Consider the following 12,740-nt stretch of genomic DNA (forward strand, 5'->3'; position numbering starts at 1 on the left):
ATGTGTCAGAAAATATCACAGTAGGCAGTGTTTAAGGTGGTTTCAGTGTATCTAAGAGATTATGAGCAAAGATATGTAGTTTCTGTAGTATGCATAAACATTTTCAAAAATCAGAATATAGCCTTGAGATAGAAACCACTTTTCAGTTAATATGAGAAAAGAATCAACTATACACATCTCATTTTCCCACAAATCTATGAGACTGTAGATGCTCTAAATTCATTGTGGAGAGCTGTAGAATTTGTGAATTGATCTCGGCAGTCCCTTTCTTAAATTCTGGAACAATTTATAAAACAAACCAACAACCACTGAAAGCATGTATGATCCTGGTCAAAGCACTCATTCTATGATTTTATTACTTGTTCAGAGCCTCTTTATCTAAAATACCATTTTGCTAATGTAGGTAATTCAGTTTCTTTCAGTCATGCCTGTTAAACACTGTAACAACCCCCCAAAAATGATAATAATAAATTAACATATCCACCCATCAACATAGACATTTTATATCATTCTAGAAGCCAATTTAGATTTATAGAAAAGTTAAGAATAGACCTAAAATAAATGGCATTTCCCCCTCCTTATTCTTTCATTTTGCATGTAAATTTCTTTATGTGAACTATGTGTGATTTTTAATCCAACCAGAAGCTCAGACTCTGAGGTAGAGAAAGAAAAGAGAAAAGTACATAAGAAAGGAAAGGTGTGGTACCGAAAATGTAAGTGTAGCCAATGATTATTTCACAAACTCATTAAAAAAAAAGACTGATTTTTAAAAAATCTGCAGAGCTAACATACATTTAAAGTGCACACACACACACACACACACACACACACACACAACCACCACTGCACATCCATGATCACACACTTGGATTTAGAGAGAATTTTTTTTAAATGTTATCACTGAGAAGTATATTTTTCTTAATTAATTCTGGATACTTCATTGATCATTCTATGAGCTACTTGGAAAAGTAGAAAGGAAAGTCTGTCAAGAAGCTATTTTTTTCCCTTCCATCAAAACAACTAGTGTTATGGATGGGGGGAAAAAAAGCTAGTGTTATGGGTGAAATGACAAGAATAATTAAGAAAAATGGCCATGTGCCATATCTCTAAGAGCAAAAATGTAGTTGTTTGCACACTTTTTTTTTTTTTTTTGTATATGGCTAAGGCTCCAAGAAAAGATAATGAAGGTAACAAATTAAATTTTTGAACCAAGCAAGAAATCCTCATTGCAGGAGTTCTGTGACTCTAAGAACCTAATGTTCAATAGGAAACATATTTGAACACTTCTTTGCAAGCATGAAAGCAGATTGTATATTAAAAGTGGTGACCTTGATATGTTTTTCACATTTTTATCACTAAAAATCCATAGACATCTTGTTATTTTTAAAAAATAGTCATCTGTACTGCAGCATAAAATAGCATTATAGCAAATGGTTTTGTAGTTCATATTATGGTATAAAGACCCGAGTCCCTGTTCATTCTTAGAATTCTGTTTGTTATAAATTGATGCAACTTTATTTTAAGTGGCAGGTGTATTGGATTGCACAGAACAAACTCCTAAGACCTAACCTGACTTATATTGGTTTTGTGGTAATATTGTTTACAATCAGCATTATATAAGTGAGTTACATGGATGATCTGGGTGCCAAAAAGTCACTTTTTCACGGGCTATGTCTGAAAATTTTTAAAAGCTTCAAAAATATTCTTTTGGTTCAAACCAGACTGTGACATCTTCAAGACTAGAATATTTCCATTGCATTAATTGTGCCAATTCATAAACAGACTTGACTAAGATTTAAGGTCATAATTGTTGTCACAAACATTTTCTTTCCATTCATGTAGACCCAGTCAGATTCAGACGTGAAGGTACAGAATTGATCATCTAAGAGAAATGTTGTCATGAAATAGGTCAGGATGTTTTTCAAATGCCAAGTCATAGGTTAGAATGTTTCGGGTGTAGAGTAAATGGAAAATGTGAAAGCAAATTAAATTATCCTTTTCCATCATGAAACATTCAGATGATTTTGATGCAAATTCCTATAAAACACAAAACACGTAATTGAAAAAGGCAGTGTGATTTAATGAACTAGGGGTTAAGACCCAGGTTCTAAACCCCAGAACTGCTGTTGATTAGCTGTGTGGCCTTGGGAAAATTACTTAACCTTGCTGAGTTTCAGGTTCCTATTCTCTAAAATAGAAATCTACATATCATGTCTAACTTAAGGAGTTGCTGGGTATACGAATGAGAAAATGAGAGAAGTATCTGAAAATAGTTTGAAATAAAGAACTATATGAAAATGTATGATATGATTATTATCATAACCAAGATTTCCTACATGAATAGACTAAGAATTTCTGTACCTTCCTTTATTTTGACATTTTTAATTTCTTTAAATGCAATTCCAATACTTTTTTGTCTCTCTCTCACTTTTTTCTACTTCCAACTCTGCCCACCCTGCCCAATTCACAATCTGGGCGTTCATTTTCATTCTCAGTGTCAAAATGAGTCAGATCCATTACTACTAAAGGTCCAATTTCTTTTGTAGTATGAAAATTAGAGAGGTACTGCCTGGGGCTCAAACATCTTTTTTTTTTTTTTTTTAAAGAGTTTTTGGTTGCATCCTATTTGTTGTAATGGGATTTGACCTGTATATCAATTAACTGTGCAAAGCATTTATACTATAAAAGCATTTGGGGAAATGAATTGTTATTGTCGATGATAACCATGTCATAGAATTGGTGATTCAAGTCACCAGAGCTTATTCCCGTACCCTTGAAAGTAGTAAGTAGTAAGGAAATTGAAACAGTCTGGTGGCTCAGATGGTACAGCGTCTGCCTACAGTGCGGGAGACCTGGGTTCAGTCCCTGGGTTAGGAAGATCTCTTGGAGAAGGAAATGGCAACCCACTCCAGTATTCTTGCCTGGAAAATCTCATGGATGGAGAAGCCTGGTAGGCTACAGTTCATGGGGTCGCAAAGAGTCAAACACGACTTGAGTGACTTCACTTTCACTTTTCCTGATATCCTTATCATATATATTTTAAAAGCTATGGTAACTTGAACCAACCAATCTACTGTGACAAAAATTCTTTTGCTACAAACATAGAGTAGCCTTTGACATTAATATTCTTTAGACAGGAGATTTAGGCAGACAGATATCTTCTTCATGCCTACATTATTGGTACATGCTTTGGAATTCCGCAAAACTAGTCCACAGAACTAAACTCCCCTCTGTTTGCGTAAAATTTTGAGCAAGCATTTTCCAGATAAGGTTTGAATATCTGAAACATGTATCAGAGGCTTAACTTTGCTACAAAGTGACCTACTGTAGCAAAGAAATCTGTGAGAGTCTCACAGATTTTACCAGTAAAGATACTACAATATTATTATATCATAACTACAGTTCATCTGTAAAACATAATCCTGTAACCTGAGCCCTGAAGATGTGAAGTCCAGGCTGCAGTCTAATGGACTGGACTAACTGCCCCCCTCCAATGTCGTATAGGAGCATTGATGACAATCAGTGGCTGAATCCAGCCTAGATCCTGCTACCTAGGTTTGCCCATATAAGAAGTAACTCACTGAAAAATCAGCACCTCTCTCTAGACCGGGATGGGGGGAGGCGTGGGAGGAAGGTTCAGGCAGGAGGGGATATAAGTATACTTATAGTTTATTCATGTTGTTGTACAACATAAACCAGCACAACATTGGAAAGCAATTATCCTTCAATTAAAGAAATTTAAAAAATTAAATAAGTAGCTCTACTTATAGATTAGGGACTCATATTGGAAGCCACTGTTTCTTTTCTACATCAGTGTGGTCTTAATATATATAGCCTACCCTTCCTGATCATGGGTTCCCTGGTTCCTCTCCTTTACACTTATTTTGGGGCACTTGAATGAAATTCATATTTTACTAAGACAGCTCTTAGGACCTCAGAAGTGAATCTCCTATAACCTGCAAAGCCTGTAGGCTTAAAACAGACTATTTCAAATAGCCCTTCCAAGTTTGACAGTATTTGATAGCAGAGTACAGATGATGGAGTTTTGCTTTTGTTTTTGTTGTTCCTCTGCACGTGTGCTAAGTTGCTTCAGTTATGTTTGACCCTTGGTGACCCTATGAACTATTGTCCACCTGGCTCCTCTGTCCATGGGATTCTCCAGGCAAGAATACTGCGGTGGATTGTCATGCCTTCCTCCAGGGATCTTCCCAACCCAGGGATCAAACCTATGTCTCCCACAGCTCCTGCATTGCAGACAGATTCTTTACCCCTGAGCCAAAGGGGAAAATGTCATTTTATAGGATGCTAGATAATTGAGCCTTGCCCATTCTTTTTTTAAATTTTTATTGGGGTATAGTTGCTTTACAATACTGTATTAGTGTCTCCTGTACAGCAAAGTGAACCAGCTATATGTGTGCATACACAGATAGCTCTTTTGAATTTCTTTCCCATTTAGGTTACCATGGAGCACTGAGAAGGGTTCCGTGAGTTACAGTAAGCTCTCACTAGTTATCCATTAGTTATCTATTTTGTACATAGTATCAATAGTGTATATACATCAATCTCAATTTCCCAATTCATCTCACCAACCCTCCGTTCCCTTGGTCTCCATACGTTTGTTCTCTATGTCTGTGTCTCTATTTCTGCTTTGTAAATAAGATCATCTATACCAATGTTTTTTTTCAAATTCCACATATATGCATTAACATATGTTATTTTTTCTCTCTTTCTGATTTACTTCACGCTAAGAAACTGTCATTGGGCTTCCCAGGTGGCTCAGTGGTGAAGAATCCACCTGTCAGTGCAGGAGAGGCAAGAGACATGGATTCAATCTCTGGGTCCAGAAGATTCCCTGGAGTTGGAAACGGCAACTCACTCCAGTATTCTTGCCTGAAAACTTCCATAGACAGAGGAACCTGGCAGGCTAGGATCCATGGGGTCACAGAGTCCGACACGACTGAGCGACTAAGAAAAAAAGTCTGTCATACAGAGCCCTGCCCATTCTTAGTTCAGTAACTCACTGAAACTGCAAGGGATAAAACCAAAATTGTATACTCCCATGTAAACTGTAGCATATTGGAGGGGAAGTGTTAGGAACAAGATCTCTAACCCAGATTATTAATGAATACTCTTAAATCTTAAATGAAAGCAACACTTTTATTAGTTTAGACAGATCACGGATTCATTTCTTTTTTGCTGAGGGCTCTTATTTATTCAATTCTTGATAACCCCAGTTCCTTAGAAAAGTGCATTTCTGACAGAAATTGGATTATAATAGGAATGTAGTTTATTGCTGAGTATTCAACTTTCCAAAAGTACATACCTGGGTTTCATGGTGCATTTCAAGAAGCCATAATGATGGAACAATGTTAATCAGATATAAAAATATGGCTGGTGAAAACCTGTGAATGAGGGAAAAAAATAGTTCAGCTTTTAAATTTTTTTTAAAAGAAAGAACACAAGTGAACATACCCTGACCACACTGAGTTAAACCTTTTAATCTCAAGTATTTATTTCAAAGGGGAAAAATGCATTATGTGATTCCTGCCATATGGATTATAGAGAAACAAAGCAACTGTAAAAGGCACTAGCAGCTGTCATTCTCACTGAATTTCTAATCCAATTAATAGATGTTAATTTTAATACGGTTTAATGGGACACTGCCAATTAGTCTCAGGCACAAAACTGGATATTTTGAGTTTAATATGAAAGCAACAGTAAATCTTGATTTCTGAACACTGTAATTTCTGGAAGGTTGCCTACATTTTTCAACGTTAACCTGAAATTCTGAGAGCTCAAATAATAACATTCTGCTAGAAGACAAAAATCAGATGATAAGGAATAGGGCTAAACAAAATCAACTGGCTTTGTGTGTTTCTGCTAAACCTAGGAAAAACAAAAATACAGGCACACCTCATTTGATTGTGCTTTGCTTTATTGAGTTTCATAGATACTGTGTTTTTCTTTACAAATTGAAGGTTGGTGGCAATCTTGCATGAAGCAAGTTTGCCAGTATCATTTCTCCAACAGCATTTGCTCAATTTGTGTCTTTGTGTCACATATTTCAAATTTTCTGACTATTTTTGTCATCTGTGATCAGTAATCTTGGATGTTACTTTTAAGATTCACTGAAGACTCAGATATAGCTAGCAGTTTTTAACAATAAAGCATTGTTTAATTAAGCTTTGTTCATTGTTTTTTTTATAGTATCAAACTTTGAAAAAGCCTAAGTTTATTTTTTTAATTTAATTTAATTTTTTTTATTATATTGTAGTGGTTTTTGCCATACATTGACATGAATCAGCCATGGATTTACATGTGTTCCCCATCCCGATCCCCCCTCCTGCCTCCCTCCCCACCCCATCCCTCTGGGTCTTCCCAGTGCACCAGCCCTGAGCACTTGTCTCATGCATCCAACCTGGGCTGGTGATCTGTGGTGGGAATGTAAACTAGTACAGCCACTATGGAGAACAGTGTGGAGATTCCTTAAAAAACTGGAAATAGAACTGTTCATTGTTTTTTTAAGACATAATGCACACTTACTAGACTATGGCCTATTGTAAGTATACTTTTAAATACACTGGGAAACCAGAAAATTCATGTAACTCTACGTATTTCAGTGGTATGGAAATGAACGTCCAATATCTCCAAGGTATGCATATACAAACAAACCACAGATGAAGGGTTTGGTATTTCTTTGAGGGCTATCTATAGTAAGTATTTTCAGACTCAGATTCAGAGGGCAGTCCTTAGAGAGGACTCTCATTTGTACTTGGACACATCAAATTTAAACTTTAGTTTTGCCACTGACCTCTGTTTGCTTCCTAATTGACAAAATGGGAACAGTCATGCATTAGTCGGCTCAGGCCATAGACTGGGTGAATTAAACAACAGAAGTTTATTTTCTCACAGTTCTGGAGATTGGAAGTTCAAAATCAGGCTTCCAGAATGGTTGGGGTTTAGTAAGGACTCTCTTCCTGGTTTTTAGACAGCCACCTCCCACTGTGAACTCACATGGCCTTTCCTGAGTGTATACACTTCACAAGAAGAGAAAGAGATTTCTCTCTTCTCTTCTTATGAAGCCACCAGTCTTAGTGAATTAGGACCCCATCCTTATGATCTCAATTAACTCTACTGACTTCCTAAAAGCTGTCTCTAAATATAGTTACTCTAGGACTTACGGTTTCAACGTATGAATTTTGAGGCGACACAGTTCAGTCCATAGCAGTCACATTTATCTCACAGGGATTTTTATTATATAGTTGACCCTTGAACAACATGGAGATTAGGGCTCTCTGTGTAGTTGAAAATCCACATATAACTCTTGAGGTCGACACTCTATATCCACAGTTTCACATCCACAGATTCAACCAACCATGGGTCATGGGGTACTGTAGTATGTATTTATTGAAAATAAGATGCATGTAAATGGACTTGCACAGTTCCAACCCATGTTGGAACTTTCTATAAAGCAGTGTCTGGCAGAGTTGTACATTCTGTAACAAGTAGCTGTTACATAATTATGGGATGTCATGCAATGAAAACACGTCCTTCAAAATTTGAACTAAGATAAAAATTGCATAATTTACAAATTTATTTCTTCCAATTGCATTTGATTTTAGATTTGACTCTTGCTTTATAAATCATCTTAAAGTCAAAACTGTAAGTCGGTGTAATTTTATTAAAATACTTTTAGTACATTCATGTGATGGTTTAAGATGACCTGAAAAACAGAAATGTTAATTGCTCAAAAACAGAATTTGAGATGAAATTCTACTAAAATCATATGGTTATAATCTGGGGGAGGAAAAAGGGAGCGAACAAACTTAAATGGAAGAAAACATTTAGAATGGACTGTTTAAATGCTGTTAACCTTTTCACTAATATCTCCTTTCAACTTCTGGGAAGAGAAAAAGAAAGGGCAAGTGAAAGCAACTCTTAAAAAAAATCAGTATTTAAATAGACATTACCCTACCATCAATTTCTGCAGAAATTAATTTGAAACAAAGGGTTATGGGTCATGATATTATTAGAATCTGACTTAGACAAAGGTTGGGCTGCAGAAAGATATCCAAGGACCCCATGTCAAACACGCTTTTAGAAAGAAAAGGAACACTTAATTCTTTGACCTCCCATATCAACGGAAACATCAGGAGAGAGTATTTCCTTTGTGAAATTGGGAAAGGATATGAATTCTGGTTGGAGGGACAGTTGGAATATGTAAATCTTTGTTTGCATATGTCAAATGTTGGCTAGACTGCAATTTTGTTGACTCTCTCAGGATTAATTTTGGGTTAACTCGCCTGGCAATACTGTTCAAATAATAATCTAGGGAAACTACATACTGAACATATCATAGTTCTTGGAAGAGTTCAAGAATAAAATAAACAATAACCCTTAACATCTTCTGTGCATGAAGTTTATTTCTACAGTTGGAAAAAAGGCTATCCTGGTTCAACATGTTTCCTCTAATCAGGAATCTAGTTATGTATTTTAAAAAAAATTCAAAATCCAGGATTTTCTCTGTTGCCTATTATACATTCCCTAATCAGATACATATTCAAAGCCTCTTCCATTCCTCAGCTTATCTCCACTTCCCTTTTCTCTACCACATCCTATCAAGCTGATAGGATGTTTCCGTAGTTTCAACTTGCTGTGTATTTAAAATGAAACAAAACAAAATGTTTTGTAAAGTTCCCCTTGTTCCATTCCCTCTTCATCAGACCTATTTGACATCTGTGAAAGAGAGTGGGAAGAGGGAATCACATTAACTGCCTGAGAATTAATCATATTCAAGTCAATAACATAAGTCCATTGTCTTCCTCCTCCACCCCCTGTTCCCGACCCTCTTAACCCTATACCTAAGAGGATTAGCTGGAATTTCCAAAGGCTTCCAGATAGAATTACCAAGGAAATGCCTAGTCCACAAAATGATCAATAGCAAATCAGAATTAGGAACTTCCTCCCTTCGCTCCTCTCTCTCTCTCCAGTAGCAGGCTATGGTCGTCGTTCAACTGATTTTTTTTTTTTAATTATAGAGAAAATAAAAGTCTGTTTTTTAGAAAAGTACTGAAAGGTATAGATGCACTGCATTTTTTACATGAAGAGTACATTTCAGCTCTATGTTTTGTTGGATCATGGGCCCCTATTAAGAGCAACGGGTTGTATTGTCCCTTCAGGTTGGTCCATCTGAGAAGAGAGGTTCTGATGTGAATTTTAGAGCAAATGTCCCTTCAAATTATGACTACTTGTTTCAGAAAGTCCTGCTCTTATATCTCTATCAGTACCCTTCCTATATTTTGAAATGCAGGAATTCAGTGCAGTAATTAACTTTAACTTGTATTTCTCTTGTGACCCAGCACGTTCTCCAATGTTTTCTTGTTGTGCATATTTATAATATGACTCGGCAGATCCTGAGTCTCTTTATGTCCCTTCCCTCTTCCTTCTCCTTCATCTTTTCCTCTCCTCGGTAGTCTCAAGTGTCTTTTTAAATCTCTGTTGTTGTTGATCAGTTGCTAAGTCATATCTGATTCTTTGTGAACCCATGGACTGCAGCACACCATACTTCCCTATCCCTCACTATCTCCCAGAGTTTGCCCAAGTTCATGTCCATTGAACCAGTGATGCTTTCCAACCATCTCATCCTCTGCTGCCCTCCTTTCCTGATCTTTCCCAGCATCAGGGTCTTTTCTAATGTCTCGGCTCTTAACATCAGGTGGCCAAAGTATTGAAGCTTCAGCTTCAGCATCAGTACTTCCAATGAATATTCAGGGTTGATTTTCTTTAGGATTCACTGGTTTGACCTCCCTGCTGTCCAAGGGACTCTCAAGAGTCGTCTCCAGCACCACAGTTCAAAAGCATCAATTTTTCACACTCAGACATCTTTATGGTCTGACTGTCACATCAGTACATGACTACTGGGAAGACAATAGCTTTAACTATACACACATTTTGTTAGCAAAGTGATGTCTTTGCTTTTTAATATGCTGTCTAGGCTTGTCACAGCTTTCCTTCTAAGAAACAAGTATCTTATAATCTCATGGCTGCAGTCACCCTCCACAGTGATTTTAGAGCCCAAAGAAGAGAAAATAGGTCACTGCTTCATCTTTATCCCCTTCTATTTGCCATGAAGTGATGGGACTGGATGCCATGATCTTAGTTTTTTCAATGTTGAATTTTAAGCCAGCTTTTTTCACTCTTTTCTTTCACCTTAATCAAGAGGCTCTTTAGTTCCTCTTTGATTTCTGCCATTAGAGTGGTATAATCTGCATATCTGAGGTTGTTGATATTCTCCCGGCAATCTTGAATCCAGCTTATAACTCATCCAACTCAGCATTTTGCATGATATACTCTGCATATAAGTTAAATAAACAGAATGACAATATACAGCCTTGTTGTACTCCTTTCCCAATTTTGAACCAGTCATTTTTTTCCATGTAAAGTTCTAACTGTTGCTTCTTGACTTGCATACAGGTTTCTCGGGAGACAGATATTCCCATCTCTTTAAGAATTAGTGCTTATTTATGAATGCCTAAAGTTAATACTTATTAAGAAAATGCTTAAATGTTTGAATGACTAAATTTATAAATAAAGGGAAGACTGAGAAAGTGAAACAAGTGAAGGCTGCTGGCATCTACAAGGACCTTCCATTCATATTTCGGCAGGCCTGGTAGCAGGTAGAGTTTCTTAGTTGTGTCTCTTGAGGAACTGTTACACTGCAGTAGAAATTTCAGGAATTTGAGAGACCCAAATTTGAATCTTGCCTCTCCCATTCATTCATCTTTGGAAATTCATTACCTTTTCTGAGACTCAAGAATCTTGTCTATGAAATAGGTTATATCAACCTCCTAGGGTGGTTATGACAAGTAGAGGAGACAGTGTTATGGGCTTGACATTGTACTAAAAGAAGAGAAAAAAGCTAAGAGGGTTTCTAACGCAAACCTTCACATATGTACTTCTCCCCCTTGAAATACCTCTCGCCCTCACTTTTCACGTTATCATCTCCTTTTCAAAGTTTATCAGCTCTATAGGACTGCACAGGAAAACTTTCCTTGTCCTTCCAAGCTTCAGTTGGGTCTCCTCATTATGATTATCATAGAGCAGTCTTCACTCTTGTTCCATGAGTGTTAAAAGAGTTTCAACATTTCTATGTGTGCATACGGCTGTGTGCCTGTGTGTGTCTTTGTGGTCACTTGTCTCATAGCAATTCTAAGTGATACACGCACAAGAACTGTACCTGACTGCGTCTGTCTGCGCACCAGGCCCTCAGCGCCTTCCACAGTGCCTGGCACATGATGGGCCATCCCAAGTATTAATAGTGATCTCATAAGGTTCTAGTTGATTTACAATTCTGACTTTCTTGACACTCTGTTGCTGGTTTGACTGGAATCTCCTTTTGAAATATCATAAGTTGATTCTTATCAAAAGTTTTCCTGAAGGAAACATTATTCTGTGCCTGGATGAATTTGATATTTTTTCTACCATGCAGGATTTAATATTTCAAGGTGACATTTAGCCATTACTTATTATTTTGAAGGTTTATCATATTCCTGATAGTGCATTGTCAGTGCAGTTCATTTCTGGAACCAAGGAGAATGTGAATCCTAAAAATAAAAACCAAGCCTGATCCCACCTTTTTCTGTATAATGAACCAAACTGCATACCCTTTATTAGGGGTTTCAGATCATTTTACTCTAGTTTTCATGTCTTAATTGTATTGAAAGTAAGTAGATGCCAACCATAAGCCCTAATATCAGAGCGGGGTCTAGCCATCTCAGAAATAAGTGAAATCAGGTTTCTTGATGATTATTTATAAAAAATAAGTTATACCAATCATAGACTGGCAAAAACTGATAAATATATGAATAAATGATTAAGATACATCCAAGTTGGATATTTTTATAAAATTGATATTATCCTATTATTGATGAGCTATCTACCCTTGGAAACTCAGATTTATTACAATTCTAATTACCATTACCCTATCACAATACAGAATATGCCCAACATTAACACTTTAATACCAAATTGCTTTCCTTTTGGTCAGCTATTTTTTTCTAAATTTACCTTCCTAAAGATAATTTTTCTCCACAGAAATGTTTGTTGTTTGTTTGTTTCACAGCTCTCAGCCAGTATGCCAGTTCTCCCTAAATATACGGCAAGAGCACCACCCTTATTTTCCGTTATTTGTTATGTACTTACTTGTTGACTAATAGGTTTGTAGGTCTTGTTACATGCTAGACACTACTCTGAGCTCTTACAGAACTATACTCATTGCTTTATTTTCAGTTCACGTCTTCCAAAAATAAAATATTACTTACCATACAAAGTTGTCATTGCAACATGACATAATGTTTTTCACAAAATGATTGTGTCATGACACTTAGCAATTTAGCTCTGCAGCGGATTATATTTCCTTCAACTCACCATTAGTCTAGAAGTAAGATTCCATTTTCCTCTTCCCCAAAATGATACTTATTATTGTTTTCTTATGGAAAAAGTAACATTTGTTCATTTTAGAAATGTATAACAACAGAAATAAGCAAATAGAAGAAAATTAAACATAATATCACCCACTACCCTGCATAGCTTTTCTCTCTGCATACAATAAGGATTCTAATCTTCTAATTACATGCATAAATCTGAAGATAGGTACTATTTAAATGAAGCAAAAACAATGTTCCAAAATCACTCTGAGGTGAACTGCGATTTATTTTGTATTTCACTTCTCAGTATTTCCT

General features: G+C 36.4%; 1 protein-coding gene across 1 annotated transcript in view; it reads right to left on the reverse strand.

Annotated features, from left to right (window-relative positions):
- TMEM26 (transmembrane protein 26) overlaps nucleotides 1–12,740 on the reverse strand; it is a 66,304-nt gene that overhangs the window by 37,794 nt on the left and 15,770 nt on the right. Inside the window, exon 2 of the mRNA XM_065922397.1 lies at nucleotides 5,324–5,402. Within this exon, the coding sequence (XP_065778469.1) occupies nucleotides 5,324–5,402 (79 nt within the window). The remainder of the gene's footprint in view (nucleotides 1–5,323; nucleotides 5,403–12,740) is intronic.

This window comes from Muntiacus reevesi, chromosome 2 (assembly GCF_963930625.1).
Source record: "Muntiacus reevesi chromosome 2, mMunRee1.1, whole genome shotgun sequence".
Classification (NCBI taxonomy): Eukaryota; Metazoa; Chordata; class Mammalia; order Artiodactyla; family Cervidae; genus Muntiacus; species Muntiacus reevesi.